At 44.4% G+C, this 21676-nt stretch overlaps 1 protein-coding gene across 1 annotated transcript in view; it reads left to right on the forward strand.

Moving 5' to 3' along the window:
* Nucleotides 1-21676, forward strand: part of Pdcd1lg2 (programmed cell death 1 ligand 2) — a 53120-nt gene that overhangs the window by 18945 nt on the left and 12499 nt on the right. Inside the window, exons 4-7 of the mRNA XM_036178771.1 lie at nucleotides 2891-3217; nucleotides 12307-12567; nucleotides 17678-17694; nucleotides 18847-18965. Of these exons, the coding sequence (XP_036034664.1) occupies nucleotides 2891-3217; nucleotides 12307-12567; nucleotides 17678-17694; nucleotides 18847-18965 (724 nt within the window). The remainder of the gene's footprint in view (nucleotides 1-2890; nucleotides 3218-12306; nucleotides 12568-17677; nucleotides 17695-18846; nucleotides 18966-21676) is intronic.

Below are 21676 nucleotides of genomic sequence, written 5' to 3' on the forward strand. Positions count from 1 at the left end.
TCATTGTCCAGTGTGCTGGATGATAACCAAGATTTGCTGGTTTGTGTGATCTCTTGCAAAATACACCTTGGTGAGAAGTAAATATAGTCAGGCTCGTGTATTCTTTTTCTTCACTATGCTCTCCTTTCCCTCCCCTGATTCTCCACAACTGAGATTAATGTGCTAGATACTAGAAAAAAAAAAAATACCAAAGCAAACTTGATCTTATCATTAACTTCTAAGGTTCAAAGGGTAACAGAAGGAAAAGCTTGAGTTAGAAGAGACGTGCAAGCTGAGTATGGTACAACACCCTGGCCACCCCAGCACCCAGGAGGCTGAGGCAGGAAGGACTTGAGTCCAAGACCATAATGAGGCTATGTAGCATGGCCCTGTCTCACAAAAGAAGACAACCTAAAGGAGGATTGCAGTGTAAATCATCAGCCAGCAGGAAATCCAAAGATTACTCATCCTATGGAGTCAGGTCAGGGAATGGACAACCATCCTGGTTAAATAAATAGTTCGCCACAGTTGTGGTATGCATCTGGAATCTGAGGACCTAGAGGGCTGAGAGACAGAAGGAGTACAAGTTATCAGCTAGCCTGGGCTACATAGTGAGACCCTGTCAGTGAAAGAAAGAAAGGAGGGAGGAAGAGAGAGAGAGAGAGAGAGAGAGAGAGAGAGAGAGAGAGAGAGAGAGGAGGGAAGGAGGAAGGAAGGGAGGAAGGAAGGGAGAGAGGAAGGAAGGAAGGAAGGAAGGAGAGAGGGAGGAAGGAAGGAAGGAAGGAAGGAAGGAAGGAGAGAGGGAAGGAGGGAGGGACAGATCATCCTGGCTAATAAAGAATGGCTGCACATTCCATATATGGGTTTACTACTTTCCCAAGAGTTAAACTATCACCTGGAAGAATGCTTTCTGAGTGCCTGCTAGCTGACCCACATGGGAGACACATGTATTTACCTTTCCCAGATTTTCCCACAGAGCCAAGAGCTAGATACTAACCCCATAAAAAGGAAATGGACAGATTCACAAAAGTCAAATGACAGGCCCCCACTAAGAGGCTCCCAACTAATCCAGATACTGTTGGAATTTGAATCCAAGCTCACCTGTCACTAAATGAAAATATTTAGAAAACACCTACAGCTATTTGGTGATCAGATTATTTGATTGTATGAATTAATGAAAGAGATCTATTGAGTATAGTTTGATCCAATCTTCTGCAATGATTCAGAAATGATCTCAAGATCTTTCCATACCTCCATCATAAGGGTACCCATTCAATACTGATAGGTGCAGCATACAGTTTACCACACTCTATACACACAAATACTGCCTTCCCTGTTTCTGCTATGTTGCAGGGTTATTTAAATTAACTTGGCTTTTAAAATACCAGCAAGCAGGTTGCTCTGGATAGGCAGAAACCCAGTAACACTTTAGTAAAACAAAGGCTAGAAACAAAAGCAAATACTGTTTATTTATTTGTTTGTTTATTTATTATTTGTTTGTTTATTTGAGTTACTCTACTGACACTGTTCATCTTCCTGGGAGCTCCCTGCCTTGGCAAAAGAAGAACTATCCATTCCAAAAGAATAAGAGTCTGGTTAGAAAACATGTAGTTGAAGGATTGAAATCAAACTGAAAGAGAGGAAAATTTCTCTCTAAATCAACACCTGTTGGTTAGCCTTTGATTCTGCCCCACAGAGATATACCTTGCATATCTCTGGTGAGCTGTGCCTCTCATCCTGGGAAACACTGCAAATGGATACTACAGCTTTTCAAGTTAGACGCCAGTGGGCCCTGAATTGTAGCCATATTAACTATATTCTTGGAGCCAATGTCTTTGAACAAAATTATAAAATCCTAATGACAACACAGGTTTCAGGTCAGGAATACAGTACTAAATAATATAGTTTCAAAGTACCCTCTGTGAAACTTGGCCAACAGTAGTAAAACATAGTTCCATTTTTCCCCCCTTTGACTTTATTGATCCAAAATGGTGAACATCTATAGTGGGTTCACACGTCTTGGTGATTACTGGTGAACATCTATAGTGGGTTCATACGTCTTGGTAATTACCGGTGAAAGACAGAGAAATACTGCACTGGTCTTAGCTGTGCACTCCTAGGCAAGTAGATTAACTTTTCTGTGCCTCATTTCATTTTCGAAAGGGAGGTAGCAATGTGCCTGTCTCACTGGCTTCCAGGGGGACTACATGAGGTGCTGGTGAATCTAAGAGCTCTGTAAGAGGTGGATGTCGTTCCTCTCACTGGATAGAGGTGGTGATACTTGGCGAAGAGAGGTAAAAACTAAAGAAAATCAGCCCAGATGATAAGATCTATGACAATAAATAAAATGAAAGTAGCTCTCAGTGGTAGGGCAGTCCAGGTCTCACAAGAGGGATGCTCTGGACTGACTGCAGGGCTCTGAGGTGGGAGATACTGTTGGGGACAAGTAGGCCTGTCCATCAGAAGCTCCTGCAGGGGTGTTCTGGAGAAGCAGGAATGGAGATCAGCGGTGCGGATGGAAGAAGAAAATCACCTCAGCGTGCTGAGACAAGAACTCTACTGTATTCCTTTTTTTCTTTTTGTTTTGTTTTGATTTGTTTTTGTTTGTTTGTTTGTTTGTTTGTTTGTTTTTCGAGACAGGGTTCCTCTGTGTAACGGTCCTGGCTGTCCTGGATCTCACTCTGTAGACCAGGCTGGCCTCGAACTCACAGAGATCCAGCTGCCTCTGCCACCCGAGTGTCGAGACCACCACCACCAGGCGAACTCCACTGTTTCTATATGGGACAGGGGGAAGGGAAGAGAGGAGCCAAGTAGAAAGCCAGGGAATGAGAGGGGTCTCCTGGACGATGAAGGAGGGGTGGCTCACAGCTCCATTCTAGAAGAACTGAACTGTGACAGAATTAGACAACAGCAAGCTGTCTTTCCCTTTCAGCTTTATTCACGGTGACAGTCCCTAAGGAAGTGTACACAGTAGAGTTCGGCAGCAACGTGAGCCTGGAGTGTGATTTTGACCACGGAGAATGCACGGGGCTGGAAGAAATAAGAGTCAGTTTGCAGAAAGTAGAAAATGATACCTCTCTGCCAAGCAAGAGAGCCACCCTACTGGAGGAGGCGCTGCCCCTGGGGAAGGCCTTGTTCCACATCTCCAGTGTCCAAGTGACAGATGCCGGGCAGTACCGCTGTCTGGTCATCTGCGGGGCCGCCTGGGACTACAAGTACCTGACGGTCCGGGTCAAAGGTGAGTGTTTGCAAGTTATCGCTGATGGAGAGTGTGGCAGCTACGCACCACAGCAGGCTGTTCTCAGTAGCTCAAACAAAAGCTGGAAACCGGCTTGAAGAGGCAGCTACTTCAAAGTGGGGCGGGGAGCGCCTGGCTGGAAATACTTTTTGACATCCGGTATAAGCAGAGGTACAGAGCTTAAAGCAGCAGGCGCAGTGGGGCTAGAGGAAGTCGGGAAAATGAGACTTCCTGCCTCTTCCGCTGCTCGACTCAGGACTCCGGACTCCCTTGTGCAGGAAGATTTCTTTTCCTTAAAGCAATGGTGCTCACGGAGGGACGTGCTGATTCCTATGGACTCACAAGTATGGGTGTCTAGCTCTTCACCGTCTGCAATCTCTTTCCCAAACTGATGAACCTGAGCCATCCAGATAGATCTGGACAATAGGTATGTCACACCAGGCAAAGCTTTAGGGTTCCCCTGAAATACTCCTTCTTCATGAAAGGCCCCTCTCCCTTCTTCAATATAATCCAGGGGTTTAAAGCCTCCACAGTGTCAGACAAGGGTGAAGAGAAACCCTGATACTCCACAGAGCAGCATGGCTGCTGCTTTTTACACAGCAGCTGTAAAATGCTTTGCTTCCAACAGAACTGAAGGATGATGACCCTCACCTACAGACAACAGCTGATAATCAAAAATGAGCAAGTTTTGCCTGATAAACTATGTCTTTCAAATTTCTTCCGATTCCTACTAGCCAATTCATATGAACAAGATTCATTAGCCCTTTTAGCTACAAAAATTTAAAAACTTAAATTAAATTAATGTTGAATTCTACTTCATAGAGTAGTCCTAAACATAATCTATATGCATTTTTCAGATTCATGAATAACTTGAATGATACATTTCCAGTATACTTTTATTTTTCACACTTAATAATTGTCGATATCAATGATGTTTTACATTTTGATAATATGTGCTGATATTGGCAATGAAATTACATATAGGAGAAAAGTTTGGACACCTGAAATACCATAGTAATAAGGAATATTTTAATTTCAATAGCTGTACATATTTTGTTGTTAAGTGTAAGGCAGTTCAGGATGATAAATCAGAGAACTACCAGACAAACACACACAGATGTGTATTTGTAAGAATGATGCAATTATTTATTGAAAATATAAATATTTATAAATATGTATTTTTCAATATAGAAACTTATGAAAAAGTCTAAGAATCAAACTGACACACAGGAAAATTAGGACAGTGTGTGTCCTAATTTTCATCAGAGGATTGTGAGGAGAGAGCAGTGTTGAAGACCAACATGTAAGAGTAACTTACTATGTTGCCGAACCTCGGATCTGAGGCTGGGGGGAGAATCCTACAGATGAAGTATGAGTAGAGGAAGGCTTAGTTTTACCTTTAAATCTGGGGGACAGATCTAAACAATAGATATGTCATACCTCTCTCCACACAGTGATGCATATTAAATATAGGGAAGAGAGTTGATTTCCAAAGGACAGAAAAACGAGGAGGCAGAATGAGGAGAAGATCTAGGGGAGATGGTGGCTTCTGGAAAACCATGCTGTAGCCATGTGACTAAGAGCCGTCAGTCTATGATGGTAGGAGAGAGGATGAAGCAGAGGCACCGAGAGGGGCCAGGGCCTCCCAGAGCTGCTGAGGTTGAGAGGTGGCTGGCAAAGAGGACTCCAGGCAGGCCCAGAGCAAGAGCACATGGGGCCACAGTCCAGCTGGAGCCAGGCATAGGAACAGAGAGCCATTGGGGGGAACGAACCCAAGTTTACCAAAGTACTTTAACCCAACACAAAGGCCCAGGAAGGTATAAGTGTGACGTCAGTAGGCTGAGGAAGGGGACAGCATGGCCCCCATTGCAGGGAGTTCACCACAAATAAGGAGGACAAAGGGCCTAGCAACGGAAGCTGGAAGAGAAGCCCTGGGTGGAAAGGTGACTGGCATCTGAGACTCTGGCCCCAGGGAAAGCACTGGCTGAAATAACTTACTGATGGAGTCACATCTCTTCCCTCAGCTCCTTTCCCCTTAGGGATCAAAGGAATAAGGCTATCAGAGTGGAGAACACATTGTCTTGACTTCCCAAGGGGGTCAAGCTTTTGGAATTATAGTCTGACCCTATATTATTCTGCAGGCTGTTAAATGACAGATTGAAAGTAATCCCCAAAGATTTATTTCAGTGATTATTTGAAGTTTGCCTGGATCCTGTAAGACAAAAGCATATAAGAACTATGTTTCCCACTTTATTTACTGTCATTATGATGATTATGATAATAATGCTGTATGCACAGTGTTCTTAGAAGGGATATGGAGGCTGAGAGATGACTAAGAGCATTTACTGTGCAAGTATAAGAATCTGAGTTCAAATTCACAGCAGCCACATTAAAAACAATGCATGACTGTATCCTCAGTGCTGTAGAACAGTGACAGGTAAGACCTGGGAGCTCACTGGCCAGTAAGCCTAGCCAAAACAGTGAACTTCAAGTTCAGTGAGAGACCCTGACTCAAGGGAATGCCATAGAGAATAAGACAATCAGGGTTTTTTCCTAATCTTCACACTAGCATGTCCACCTGCACACACACATGCTCACAGAAACATATATCATATATGCCAAATACACCACATACCCCCAACATGGACATGCCCACCTGTACACACACACACATAGAAACGTACACCACATACCCTCTCTCCCAACACACACATACCAGAGAAATAGAAACCATAAAATCTGTAGAAATCTAAAGTAGAAAATAATCATCCTTTTAAGATTAAGCATTGAAAAGTCTTCAAGGGACCAAGGGAATAGTACCAAGAGAGGTAAAGGGGAAAGCTGGGCCAGTGGAACCCTCGGAATCATCACTTGATAGACTCCAGTGAGAGCTGGTGCCAGGAAATAAAGAATTCTGCTGCTAGAGAAACCATCAGAGCAGAGATGGAGGGAAATGTCCTTTAATTAATGAGAAAGCTGAGAGTTTGAAAGACCATATCACCAGCCCTTGGCTAATGCCTTTCAGATTCTCAAGACCAGGTTCTTAGACACTGAGCTTGTTATATGTGCTTTACTCAGCCAAACAAGTGTCTGTGGGATGAAACTGACAACACAAGAATGAGTTTCTCAGTGGAAGTTTAATTACTTATGTGCTCATGGCAAAGATAGCTTCTAGGGATGCAGGGGCTTCCATTTAGAGATATAGTTAACTACAAGTTAGATAGTTAACTGATCACTATTATGAAAAAAACAGATATACTAAAGATAAAAGGCAGCGTTTTCAGTTGGTCTAGGCACAATGGAAATCAGAACAGAGGATCCTTAGAAAACTAAAAATAGTACTGTCATTTGATGCAGCTACAGTAACGAAGAACAAAATCATGTCATTGAAAGGAAAATTGATAAAACTGGAAACCATTGTGTGGAGAGACATAATGAAGACTTGGGAAGAAATGTATACTATTTTTGGTCTTATCTGTGGAATCTAAGGGGGAAAGGGATGCCATCAAAGCAAAAGGTGACTGCCAGAGAGAAGGAAAGGATGGAAGGGGGGTATAACTGTCCCGTCATCCAAGGACAGTCAGTGCATGTATGAAATGTCATAAAAAGGATGGCAGGATCTTTAAAAAGTCATAGTTCATAGAGAGAAATGACTATTCTGAATGTGTGTGCATCTGACAATACAGCTTCACGGTATTAAACATACATCGGAAAGTTGGCTAGTCCTCCCTTGGAACTCCACTCTCAGTTCTTTTCTTTTAAATTGTTTTTATAGTTTGATATTTTTACATTTTATATTTATATTGACATTGATATAATTATATCATTTTAACCTTCCTTTTCATCTCTCAAGCCCTCCAGTATACTCATGACCTAATATATATATATATATATTAAATATATATATAATATATATATATATATATATATATTTCTGCATACATGAATACAACCTGCTCAGTCTGTACAATGTCACTTGGATGTGTTTTCAGGCATGACCATTAGTATTAGATAACCAACTGGTGCTCTCTTCCCTGGAGAAGACTGCCTCCCACTCTCAGCATCCCTTAGCTGCCTGTAGGCCTGTGTAGAGTTGAGTCCTCCCAGGCTTTTCTCATTCTCTTAATAAATCCCAGTTCTCTTTGTTCAAAAACAATTGGAAGACAAAATGAAGAACAAGAAGAAAAAGGAAAAGGAGAGAAGAAAAAAGAATGGGAAGAGGAGGAACAGGAGGAGAAGGAGGAGAAGGAGGAGGAGAAGGAGGAGAAAGAGGAGGAGAAGAAGGAGGAGGAGAAAGAGGAGGAGGAGGAGAAGGAGGAGGAGAAGGAGGAGAAGGAGGAGGAGAAAGAGGAGGAGGAGGAGAAGGAGGAGGAGGAGGAGGAGGAGGAGGAGAAGAAGAAGAAGAAGAAGAAGAAGAAGAAGAAGAAGAAGAAGAAGAAGAAGAAGACGACGACGACTTTTGATTCAGCTCTGCTCAAACAGATAGGACAAACTATGCAGCAGAAGACTTGAACAACTCAGCCACCCTGACCTAATCGATATGTATAGAACACCATCCTCAGATTGTTTCTAGGTTCCTAACTAACACTCACCAAGATAGTTATCTAGCCAAGTTGCCACAGAACACATTTCTTTCTCATTGAGCAGGAAGTTAGAACTCTTGGACTTTTAAAACTACCCACTTGAAACTCTAAAATCTGCGCATTTTTTTCTCAAGAAAAGTCTAGCTTCCCTATTACGCATTGTTGGGGATGGTGCCTCCCTAGCCACTTCCCAAATGAAAAAGGCTGCAGAAGCATTTTTGATATTGTAACCGTAAGGTGTGGGTTTTCATCCCTTACCCAAACTATGCTGGTTCTTTTAGCTGAATATATATCCCTTTGCCTTGTATCCCTTCATTTACATATCACAAGGCAGAGTCTCAGCCAAGCCCGGATTCCTGGTCGTCCTTCTTTGGAGTCACCTTTCTGCTCAGCCCAGATCAGTTTCTTGTTTGGAGCTCTCCTGCGGGAGCTGGCTGGACTTCACCTTCGGCACACTATCCAATAAATCTAGGCTGGTTGTTGTTGTTGTTGTTTTTTTTTTTCAAATTTGCATACTAATTTGATAGAAATAAGATGCAGTGTGTTAGAATAAAGTAGTTCTAAGAGGATGCTGCACCAAGAGGAAAAAGTGTGGCTAAATCAGAGGTAAAGTGGCTACTTTGTCTGCTTCAGATACAGTTTGATGGCCAGAGACAGCCCAAAACTTGGTTCCAAGGAGATTGGCAAGATTAGGCCAAATCGCTCAGCAGACTGTGCCAGAACCCAGTTCTCTTCATTCTCTCTGAGTTCTAGGTATTACTAGATCCATCAAGAGAATATGTTGTTCTGCCTATGTTGTTTCTCATCCCTTTGTGGCATTTCCAATGCAAAGTACTGTGATAAAATGCAGGAGTGCAGCCGGGCGGTGGTGGCACATGCCTTTAATCCCAGTACTTGGGAGGCAGAGTTGGGCAGATCTCTGTGAGTTCGAGGCCAGCCTGGTCTATAGAGCGAGATCCAGAAAAGGTGCAAAACTACACAGAGAAACCCTGTCTCAAAAAAAAAAAAAAAAATACAGGACTGTTCATCTCCCCACCATCTCGAGGGTTCTATTGTTTTCCTGTTTGCAAGCTAAGAATCCAAATTTTACCAACCTCTTACAGTCCTTGTCTACTTTAAATAAGATAATGTCTAGTGACAGGGCTAGGGCCAGGTTTTATGGTCACTTAACCTCTGCTCTTCGTTATGTTTTTGGAAAAGTGAGCAACACAAGAATGCACAGCCAGATGGGAAATAAGCACCACACGTTAAGTGGATAGCTCTATGACCACATGATTTTCACCTCCTCTCCCTGTTTGGGATGTCTCTGCATGACTTACACTGAAGAATGTGAATAAGAACAGAGAGCTCCTTCTTCCTTCCTCCTTCATCTTGATCTAGAAGCATGGAGTTGCAGTTCAGACTCTGTTCTAGCTTCATTTCTGTGGCTGTGACCAAATGCCTTGAGGAAATGCAACTTAGAGTTGAGGGGTTTATTTGGCTTACAGTTCCAAGTTATAGTCTATCATTGAGGGGAAATCAAGGCAGGAACTCAGGGTAGCTACTCATATCACATCCGGTGTCAGGAGCAGAGAGAAATAAATGCCTATGCACCTGCTTGTTTGTGCTCAGCCTGGTTTCTCTAGTTTCAGGTAGTTCAGTCCCTAGGCACCTGCCTCGGACACTGTGCCACCCATAGTGAGCTGAGACTTCCCATACCAATTAACTTAATTAAGACATTATCTGATAGAGGTACCCACAGACCACCTTGGTGTGGACAATCCCTCATTGAGATGCTCCCCCCCACCAGGTGATTCTAGATTGCATCAAGTTTGCAACTAAAGTTAATCATCACATCACAGACACCAAGCCTTCTCATAAAAGATAAGAATGTCTGCCTCATGGCTGGAGTGGAGAAGTACTTACCTAACATGTACAAAACCCTAGGGTTAATCCCTGGAGATAGGAAAAAATCTGGTCCACCTCCCCAGATATAGGCAAACTGGGGAAATGTCAGACATTTGGAGGCATACTTGCAGGCCCAGGTCGGGTATGCTCACTATACAGAAACAAGCACATCAAGAGAGGGCCCAAAGGTCCATGGGTTATGATCCTAGTACTGCTCTCTGGGGAAACCTTGATTCAGTGAGTGTCTCTGGATAACTAGACAAATTAGAAAGTTATCACATCCAGAGACACAACAGAGGAAGATGGAGAGGCAAAGCACAAGGAAAGGGACTTGAGCATTCTTTCTTCCTTCTTATTTACATTATATAAAAAGGGCATGCCACAAAGCTTACAGTTAAGATTAAGTAAATCATAGGTAGTTAGAGTTTTCCTACCTGGCCCAGAGTCAGGACAAATCTCTCACCCGCCAGGCCCATAGATGCTCAGACCCAACCAAGTAAACACACAGAAACTTATATTGCTTACAAACTGTATGGCCATAGCAGGCTTCTTGTTACCTAGTTCTTCTATCTTAAATTAATCCATTTCTATTAGTCTATACTTTGCCACGTGGCTCGTGGCTTACCTGTACCTCACATTTTCCTTGTCATGGCCGTGGCTGGCAGTGTCTCTCTCTAGCCTTCCACTTCCTCCAATTCTCCTCCTCCTTGTCCCGCCTACCCTATCCTTCCTGCCTGGCTACTGGCCAATCAGCACTTTATTTATTTTAACCAATCAGAGCAACACATTTAACATACAGAATATCCCACAGCATAGGTATTTAAGGTTTTTCAAATAACTGTTATCAACCTGGCCATGATGATTCAGGCCTATAATCCCACTTAGCATGCAGAGACCAGAGGGCAGCAAATTCAAGTTCATCCTGGGATATGTAGTGAGTTCAAGGCCAGCCTGGGCTACATTGAGAGACCCTATCTCAAAAACAAAATCTAAAAAATATGATTGTCATTACTTTAGTATGAAATAGTTTTCCAAAAAAATTTTTAGACTTGTATATATTCTAGTAGTTTGAGAAACAGTCATATCATACCTGTTAGCAGTCACTGCTCATCGCTCTGACACAGCACCTGAAACAAACTACTCAAGGGAGGGAGGATTTATTTTTAGCTTATGCTTTCAGAGGTTTCAGTCCATACAGCACAACAGAACTCCCACCATGGCTTGTTTTCTCTTTAGTGTGTCTGGGTCCCCAGCCTGTGCATGTTCAAGGTAGATCTTCCCACCCACTATTTATACTCTCTGGAGAAGCCCTCACAGACACACCCATAGGTACATTTTACCAGTATCCCACAAGCTTCTCATCCGATCAAGTTGACAAGATTAACCATCTCAACAACTGTGTTTTTACTTCAAGACTGCTTTTATTTCAATGATTGTACTAAACATCCATTTAAGGAAAGAATTCCCATTTAGTAACAGCCAGGACTTGCTCCTCCCTCATCACCAAAACGTGCACAGTCTTCTGTTGACACTTGCAGCTATATACATGTGGTGTTAATATTTGTTCATTTTTAGATATGACCTAAGATTGTTGGATAGTTTTTCTCTCTTCCTGAACCTCCAAATGTCTCCTTTTAGTTTTAGATACCCATGTTCTAGAACACAGGGAATCACATGTGAATAATTCATTCAGCATATAATGACCAGAACATGTCTATATTGTCTATAATTATTTACAACTCTTACATAGGTCCTTATTTTTCTCCTCCTAATCTCAAAGATAACAGAGGGTAAGGGAAATTTTGAGTAAACTTTCTACTGATGATGTCTCTTTGAGTTATTTAATGTTAATTATGTATCCATCCTCTTGCCTCTCTCCATCCCCTGATTATGAGACAGTTTAGAATTTAAGAGGCTGGCTGCTCTTCCAGAGGTCCTGAGTCCAGTTCCTAGCAACCACATGATGGCTCACAATCATCTATAACGAGATCTGGTGCCCTCCTCTGGCATGCAGGCATACACACTGACAGAACACTGCATAATAGAGAGAGAGAGAGAGAGAGAGAGAGAGAGAGAGAGAGAGAGAGAGAGAGAGAGAGAGAGAGAGAGATTTTTTTTTTAAATGGCTCAGTCTTAACACCACTTTTAAAAAAATAGAATATAAAAGGCCATGGAGTGTGGCATCTTAGCATAGTGCTAAGATATAAGTTTGCAGCCTTTCTATTTTCAAACATTGGGTCTACCAGTCTTTATTCTTCTGACTCTGGACACCACTCTCAACATACCTGTCTTCAGTTAACCCCAACAAAAATTTCGGATAACAACAAAGCATCTTTGTCGTATTTATGAATTAAACTATTCAATCTATGCAAAGTAATGTACCTGGGACATAGAAAATATTTTTTTCTTTTTTTTTTTTTCAGAGTTGAGGACCGAACCCAGGGCCTTGTGCTTGCTAGGCAAGCACTCTACCACTGAGCTAAATCCCCAACCCCGAAAATATTTTTAAAATAAAAAAAAAATATTACCTAAGATCAATAGAGATTATTTTATTTCCTCTTGCATTGAGTAGAATTCTACAGCAATCAGAATAAAATTTCTTTTTCTTCTGTTGTCCAGCTTCTTACAAGAATATAGACACTAGGATCCTAGAGGTCCCAGGAACAGGGGAGGTGCAGCTCACCTGCCAGGCTAGAGGTTACCCCCTGGCAGAAGTATCCTGGCTAAACGTCAGTGTTCCTGCCAACACCAGCCACATCAGGACCCCTCAAGGCCTCTACCAGGTCACCAGTGTTCTGCACCTAAAGCCACAGCCTGGCAGAAACTTCAGCTGCGTGTTCTGGAATGCTAACATGAAGGAGCTTACTTCAGCCATCATTGGCCCTCTGGGTAAGTGCAGCCCCCACTTCCTAGTTCTATCAATCAGAGTTCATGTAAGAAATAGATGGCGTGCTCACATGAGCCATTCCAGAAAGGTGTTATAAAGGGACTCTTCAGGAAGTCCAAGTTGAATCTAGAAGAATTATAAGAACAGAACAAAGATCTCTATTAAGCAAGAGTCGCCACTGTTGGAGAGGCTACCGGGAGAAGGCAGCCATGGGGACAGCACCTCTTGGAGTGGGACACCTGAGCAGCTTCAAGGAGGGAAGTATGCAAATGACAGATACCCCAGCCACACCTCAGGTCCTCCAGTATCCTGCTGTTGTCTCCCATTGGCTGATCCCAGCAGGAGTTCAGAGAAGAAAGATACCTATTGGATCTCAGAGCACAATGTTACAGTGTAGAAAATGGATCTGAAGAAGCTGTAGAAACATCTCCTGTGATTCATGCCCAGAGTGATAAGTGAATAAATAGCATGAGTGTTGTTTTTCTGGCTGTACTGGTGGCTAATTGGCTATGTGGCATCCCTAATCTCTTACAAAAAAGTCATTCAGTTTAACAGGCCACACTAGGTAGTATTAGAAGTGGATTTCATCCTTTTGAATTTCTGCACCAGCAAAATTGTAACCTTTTTTTTTTTTAACAAGCCAGTAACTTTTTGTGCCAGGTAAGAACATTTGTTTGATAACTAAATTCTATCCACTAGAAAAACAATCATTTCCTAAGAGACAGGAACTTTTTTTCATCATGTATGTAGTTCTTATTGCTCCTGTATCAAATTGCCACAAATGTAATGGTTCAAAACAACAAAACTTTATTAACTTATACTTATGGAGGTTTGAAGTCTAGCATAGATTTCACTGAGTTCTAGTCAAGGTGAGTGAGGATTAGAGGTCCTAGGAGATAATCCATTTTGTTGCCTTATCCAGTGTCATCGTCTATATTGCATGGCTTGTGACTGCTTCTTGAAAGGCTATAGTCCCGTCACCCAGCCCCTTTATCAGACTCTTCCTCTGACTCTCTTTATCATGAACCTGGGGCTTTAGGAGATGCTCCCACCTGTAGAAATATATGTGTCCAAATAGGTTGAGATTTGGTTGGTCTAACAATCCAAAGGATGAGATCCACTTCCAGAACCAGCTAGCGTGACTTGTCAAGTACTGAATAATTTAATAAGAGACTGATTTTCTTGGAAATGTCACTAGAACCAGAACTGGCACGACAGCCAGCAAAATAATATAGATCCTACTCACTTAGGCTCTGAAAGGGACCCAGTGGGAAATGCCTCCTTGGTCAGTGTTGGACGGAAGGAAAATCCATTCTGTCCTGGCCGCATTGTCTAGCAGCGATCCTCTGCCTGGGCCTTGGTGGTTTTTCCACTTTTTCCAGAGAATATTAGTTTTCATTATTTCTGTTGTATGAATCATTGGTCGAAAGGAAGCCTAATCATGAAAGATGGAGTAAAGCGTCCTCTCTCCCTCTCCTCTGCTCCTCCTTACTTAGAGCAGGCAGAGGAGGAGCAGAGGAAACGTGTACCACAGGAACTACCTCCCTCCTTTTGTCCCTTCTGCTTAGATGGTGGCCCTGGATGAGAGGCCCAGCCTTTCCACACCTCCACACAGGACCACCCCTGACTGTGAGCAGGAACCGAGCAAGGAACCGAGCAAGGGTTCCTGCTCTTGGAGTGGGACAGGCAGAGGGTTTTTTGTTTGTTTGTTTGTTTGTTTTGAGGGGGGAGGAGGTGGTTCTCTGGGCAAACTGGCAGATCCAAAAGGATTCAGGACCCCAATAGGAGGGGGCACACGTCTTAAGCCAGGGGGTTCTGACCCGAGAGAAGGCATTGGTCAATACAGGAAACAGAACTGACAAAAACACATAAAAAGACACACAGAGGCACACACACACACACACACACACACACACACACACACACACAAAGACAACCTGAGGTAGCCACTGCACATTCATAAACCTGAACAGACGGGGAACTCAGTGATGCCTCACGTGGATCCTGTACCCTGACTGGATCAGTGGCAGTGTCGGCCTGACCTCTCCTATGTGTCCAAACAGAGGGTGCCTTAACCAGTCTTACCTCCTGAGGTGACAAAACAGGCAACTTTCTAATTTGTTTCCTTTTGAGGTGGAGGTGTCAGAGTCCTCCAAAGCATTAGGCATTCATTGATCAAAGGGAGCCCTGGGGACCCAGAACTCCAGTTTTACACCCTCTGCCCCAGGAGTCCCCTGACCACTACACTCTTCCTTACTTTAAGGGGCTCAAAGACCCCCAGTGTCTCAAGGTCTGGTCCCTGGGATCTCAGTGGGGCCTCCAGAAATGTTACGGGGTATTCACCAGAGAAGACTGTCCAGACATGGGTTTAAGTCAATAGAAAGTCTTTAGTAGCCAGCCGGCCACTATACTGGGTGTTCTGGATCCCAGGGTAGCCCCAAGCCTTTCTCAGGGTGAGTTTTTAAGCAAATATATATATAGAGAGATATAGATATAGAAATTCTGGATTGACATACTTCAGTTAAGAACAGTTAGCCAGAAGCAGAATTATAGAAACCAAAAAGCAAGGTGAGTACATTTAGAGACTTTCCCAGAACTATGGACTTTGATGGAGTAGGCCTTTGTTTTCATTTGGGGAGGTGGTGCTTTCTCTATGTGCTGAGTTTTATGACCTGAAAGAATCCCATCATGGAGTCAACTGTGCTAAGGTCTGGGGACTTACTGAAGTCTGGGACCCTGTCACAATACTTTTTCCACTTCTACACTTTCTTTGTGCCATAAGCTCCTTTCCCATAAAACAACATCCTTTGGCAGCCCCACGCCTACCCTGTCCCTAAGACAGCTCATACAGCTTCAGAGTCAGACTCTCATCTTGCTCATTCAAATCTTTTCCCCACATCACTTTCTTGTTTTCCTGTGACTGTTATCTTTTCTCACTTTTTGTGTGTCTTGTTTTGTCATCGTTCTCAGGGTTCCTCTTTATATCCAGACCTTAGTGAAAGCAGTATGCTCTGCCCATGAGGAGTGCTTAATGAATGCTTCAGTGTTGGGTGGGAGATACCATCTCCAGGACCCCAGCTCCCTCATCTCAGCTCCTAGTCTGGGTGGACAGTCAGATCAGACATGATGCCCTGATCTGTGACACACACAGCAGCGTCAGGATAACCACAGTCACATGTCCTCCCAGGGGTCCTCACTTCTACTTCTTAAGGGCATTGCCTGGCTGACTTATAACCATCCTGTTTCTATTCATTCTCATAAACTGAGCTACTCCCCCACTGCTGACCGCTGTGAACCACGTCAGGCTTCTCCAGAAGTCAGTGGATAAAACAGATGCAGAAATGAGAGCTCAGGGGTGGGAGGGTGCCTGCCACTCAGGGCACAGAAGGCTGATGAATTTGGGTGAAGTTAGGGGGTTATCAGTTCATTTTCCTTCAGAAACAGGGCTGTCCTCTGCCAGTTGCTACATTTCCATTGGGAAATGGGACTTGGATAGATTATAGGAATGACTGAAAATGCCTGGTGAGGCTGGCAGAAAATGCCCTCCTGGCACATCTGGAGGGGAATCCAGGCAACAGAGAAGAATGTGGGCTCTGAATCGGTCAAATTTCAAACGCTGTCTCTGCTGCCTCTTGGCTTTAGAACTTGAACATACTACAGGGCTATCCTGGAACTCATCTCTCAGCCACACAGCGAGAGTAAGTAATGATGCCCGTGTTAAAAGGTTACTGTGGAAGTTAAAAAGAACATGATACTAAAGGGTGAAATGAAGGAAAACTGAGTCACCTCCCGCAAAATTCCTGGCTCCTTTCTGAGCACACAGGTCTGTGGTAAGCATAGGACAGATATTTTTTAACTATTGCTTCTCTTATCATTGTGGAAGAGAGTACAGTTATAATAAAATAACATAGAAGAATATGTAGGCTTAAGCGACCGTAGTGGAGAGACAAATATACAGACTCAGAGCAGCCATGTATTTTCCCATGGAAATACTCAGAGATAGAAAGTGCTCTAAGCAGCTTACATTCTGTAAGTCATTCAGTAATCCAGGTTATTTTCATCTTCTTGCTCTGCCATTGCCATTCTCCTGGACATTGTCCCTGTTGATTTGTCAAAGCAGGGTCATTGCCAAATGTATATTTCTGGTTTCAGAGAGGAAAAAGTGGTGGAGAAGACCTTTGATGTTTTACACTAAGATCCAGAAGACCTGTTCTTGGTTTGAACTAGTTTATGTTTCTGGCTACACCTAAGTGCTGGCCTATGGGTCTGGAAAAAAGCAGTCTTTGAGAACCATGCCTAGCTAATTACCTAGCACTAGGAGGGAGGGAGTAGATGAGAGGAATAACCAGCAGGTCGCTACAAACTGCTGGTCAGCTAGGTGGACTGGACAGTCTGTTCAGCCCAGAAACCTTTCATGCAGTGACGTCAGGCTTCACACAGGACTGAGGGATAACTTAGCTACCACCTTTGTCCTCAAATACAGTCTAAGGAGGCTGAAGTCTTCAGAGGTAAGCAGAAACTCCACACATGGAAGATCTGTGAGGAGAGCTGGACAGAACAAAGATTCCCAAAGGTACTGAGGCAGGGGCCTGACTCACAGTGCTACATGCAGCAGCCACTTAGTGAAGAGGTTAGCATTTTGCAACATGGCTTAAGTATGCAGGCTCTTATTTTTTTCATTCTTCGTGATCACATGCTCTTGGATGAAGAGGATTCCTATAGAACCTGGGCTTTGGGTCGGGCAGATCTGGGTCTGCAGCCCTGGCTGTGTCATTTCTTTGGAAGCAGTGACCATAGACAGATTATTTAGCATCCCTGAGGCTCTAAAGTGACTTGGGACTAAGACTCTCTCAGCTAGACCTTTGTAGATGAAATTCTAAATGGTCTTATTAAACAAGAAACACAGAGCCAAATGCAGTTAAAAGCCCAAAGATCACAGCAGTAGCCAAGAGCTAAGACGACCTTATCTTACCACTCCCTGCTGTCCTTCCCCTGAGAGAGACTTTCTTCCTGTGTCCTGTCTTTTTATTGCCTTTCTGTTCTGCCTTCTCATTGGCTCTAAACCCAACCACATGATTTCCTCGTCACTGCCTGTCTATACAGACCTCCAGGTCTCTATGGTTGGTACTGGGATTAAAAATTCAGGTCACCTTGCTTTGGATGTGTCCTTGACCACAGAGACTCTGCCTGCCATGTGCTACCACCGCCTGATTCCTGCATATGGCTCTCTGCGACTTCTGATCTCCAGGCAACTTTATTAACATACAAATAAAATCACATTTCAGCACAAATAAAATATCACCATAGACTATTCCATGGTTCTCAACACTGTAGAGCGGGGGGTCAGGAGCAGAGCGGCCAGCAGTTCAAGCCCTCCTTCCTGAATAGTTTTGCAGTTTTTCTGATATGGCAGTTGTGGAGTCTGTATTCATTATTCTGTGAGGCAAATCTTCCAGTCTCGGAAACAGGCATAGCCTCTCTTGAGTGTCCACTCATTGCCAGATTGTGAATACCCCCACAGTCCTTTCTTCTCTCCATCTGGCCAACCTGAAGGTCCCCAGAGCTCTGAGAGGCTGTCCCCCGGCCTCTAAGTTACTGTTCTCATCACCCTTTACTATGTGGGTGCTGTCCTCGGTGACGGCACCTTAGTTAGTCCAGACAAGCCAAGGGTCAGCTGTAATCATTCACACCAAGACCTGAATGGCTGGATTTAATATGTCACCACTGTCTGGGATGTTCTGCTTTTTCCAACGGATCTTGCTAGTCTTTCAAATCAAATAACTAGTGGTACAGATTCTAAGCCCTTGAGTTCTTACCAGTGAGGGAAAAAGATTAATTTTTGAGCTGAGGGTTTTTCCTCCTTGAGTGGGCAGGGCAGGGTGATAAAGAGAAAGGAAATGGAGATAGAGGTAGACACGGGGTGGGGATGACAGATGGGTGGGTGGGTAAATGGAATGACAACGTGGCAAAAGGCACAGGATCTGGGCCCAGACAGTCTGGAGGGTATCTCAGCTAAATCCTCCACTGTCTAACTTTGGGAAAATTTCTCAGCCTCACTTTTTCACCAGTGAAAATGGAGATCCAAGTAGGGACTACCTCAGTGGGTAGCTGTGGCAGGAAATGAGCTTCCACTTGAGGAGAGGTGTGGAGGGAAGGCTTCACCCCGTGGCTGTGTGGTGGGGACCCCTCAGAAAGCCACCCCAGTCTGGCTGTGAGCCGGCCTGTGACGGGATTTTGATGATTTCTTTCACCCAGGTTGGACTGCAGCTAAGGTCCCCAGAACGTCATCACTTCATGTTTTCATCCCATCTTGCATCGTTGCTTTAGTCTTCCTAGCTGCAGTGACAGCCTTGAGAAAGAAGCTCTGTGGAAAGCTGTGTTCTAGAAATAGGTGAGTGACTTGCAAACAGTATGAGCTTGTAGGCCGAGGTGAGCCGAGGTGTGAGCTTCTGCTTGCCTCACAGCAACCTGTGGCCTGCCAGTCTCCACTGCAACACTTCAAACCTAGGAGGACTTTGAAACTGCCCTGGGGACTTTTTACCCCAAGAAGAAAGTTCAGGGAGCTGAACCCACACAGAGATTTCTTTCTTTCTTTCTTTTTTTTTTTTAAGAGGATGTTCATTTCTGGACTGAAAGAGTTTGCCTTGTGTTCTGAGCCTGCAGAGTGCTCTCTGGGTAACACAGGTGGCATTTGCTGGTTGCCAGGAACCTCTCTGAGGATTCTGTTAGCTTCTCGTTCTGGGCATGAGTTGGGTTAAACCTCCCTGGTCTCCTAGGAATCCACCCCTTCTGTCTGGGTAAGGAATGGAGAGAGGCTTGGGAGCCTTCTCAGGTTGGGGAAGTCTTTGTGAGCATCAGCTTACCTGGGCCTTCTCATCATTTGCTCTTATTCTATTGGACCCACTGGGGTTGGGGTATGCCTGCAGCTTCATGTCCTACATAGAGCTGTTCTTGTGTCTGTCTGTTTCTCACTTCCTGGAAAAAGCCAGTCTATAAAATCCCCAGAATGTATCTGGTGCTTTCCTCAGCGGCACCTAGGCAGCACTTCTTTCCACATCTACACTGGCTTCATCTGTCAAAAAGGAAATGGTGTCTTTGACTAATTCATTTGGAGTGGGCAGCACCAGCAAGGCGGGGCGGGGCGGAGGGGGTGGGAGGGGGGTGGGGTGGGAGGGGAGGGATTTTAGAGGCTGTCTTCCTACACGATGGGGACCTTGTCTGCGTCCTCACCTGTTGAAGGCCCATGTGTTTTGTCCGCTGCCCTTTGTGTGCATTATCAGGGCTGACCACAAAACCTCTAACTGTAGAATTCAAGGAACTGTTGTCAAAAGAAAAGAAGATCTCAGCATTCACGGGGAGGTGGGGACTGGAAGCTGGAGCTGTCAAAGGCAGCCCGGGCTGCTCAGTGAAGCCTAGCTAGCCTCAGGAGAGAAACTGTAAGGAGGAGGGAGAAAGGGAGAGGGAAGGCTAGTAAAGGGCGGTGGAGGAAAAGAAAGTGAAGGGAGGGAGGGAGGGAGGGAGAAAGGAGAGAGAATAAGGACGCAGGAGAGAAGTGAGAGGGAGAGACAGAAAGGCAGTGGGGAGTTTTCCTTTTTGAAGTACACAGGAAGGGAGTGGAAGAGCAAAGAAAGAGGAAGCACCAAGTTTGTCCAGCAGGACTTTGGTTTTGCATAAAGTCCTCTCTGTCAACCCGGGATCTCAGACTGCTGTGGCAAGCTCGCTCGCTCAAGTCTTAAGTCCTGCCCTTCACACCGATCTTATAAGCCCAGTTCCTGGCCTGGGGCCTGAGAACCCCTAGTCACTTCGAAAGGACAGCTTAGCCATTTTCAAAATAGTCAAGTTATGGAATCAGCCCAGGTATCCATCAGTGGATGATTGGTTAAAGAAAATGTGATGTGTGTTCACAATAGAGTACTATTCAACCATAAAGGAAATACAATTATATCATTTTCCGGGTGGTGGGGGGGTTGTGAATGAAACTAGAGGTCATCATTTAAAACACAACTCAGACAGTGTAGGCAGGTATTATATTTCCTTTCATTTACAGATTCTAGGTTAAAAAATAATACATGGGCTGGGGCGGGGGGTGGCACACTCGGGAGGCAGAGGTAGGCGGATCTCTGTGAGTTCGAGGCCAGCCTGGACAGGGCACCCACACAAGGGGAAAAGAAGTACAGGACGGGTGAAAGGGAATGGATATGGTTGCAGTGCATTGCATATGTGTGTGAAAAGCCATTATGATTAGGCTGGAGAGATGTCTCAGTAGTTAAGAGAGCTGTCTCACCGTGGACCTGAGTTCCATTCCCAGCACCCACATCAGGGAGCTCACAATCACCTGTAACTCCAGCTCTAGGGGATCTTATGCCCTCTTCTAGCCTCCCAGGGAGCTAAGCCAGACTACCAGAGTACCTGATTTGAGCTGTTGCTGAGGGTCTAGTGTGTAAGGGATTGACGGTTAACAACTGTGGCTAAGACAGGAAGTCCCACCTACCTCTTCAGCCATGTATGTCTTGCATTGGGACCAGTGGCAAGTGGCATGTGAGGAGGCCTTAACTGTAATCCACTACTGCTGTGGTGTATAGTTCTCCAGTCATGCCTGGGAGAATCTCCGTTTCCTCCAGGTATCTACGGACACTGTGCGAGGGTCTCCTTACCAAAGCAGATCCCCATGAAGGCCACATTAAACTGTCCTGACTAAAGAGGTAGGAGGGGCTTCCTGACTTTGCAGCAGCTACACCATTAGTCCCTTCCACACTAGACCATCATGAGGAGCCTGAGTCAGGAGCCTTAACTTGTCCCTTTTCAGTCTCTATCCTTTTCTTTCCAGAAGTCTCCTCGGCCCTTATACAGATTCACCCACCTGAGTATCGCAACTCACGGTGCCTACTGAAGGGCAGCCATTCAGGGTCCATAAAATGTCTTATTAACCATTCCTTGCAAAGAGCCATTCAATAGTTCAAGGATCCAGAGCGACACGATGCGTTCCAGAGAGAACGTTGGCAAACGCCCCGGCAAAAATATCAAGTTCTGTTATAGCTAGGCCTAAGTTTTGTGAATATGAAAACTGTTTCTCTCATCAATAGATATATTCGCAATATCTAA

The sequence above is a fragment of the Onychomys torridus genome, chromosome 1 (assembly GCF_903995425.1).
Source record: "Onychomys torridus chromosome 1, mOncTor1.1, whole genome shotgun sequence".
Taxonomy (NCBI): domain Eukaryota; kingdom Metazoa; phylum Chordata; class Mammalia; order Rodentia; family Cricetidae; genus Onychomys; species Onychomys torridus.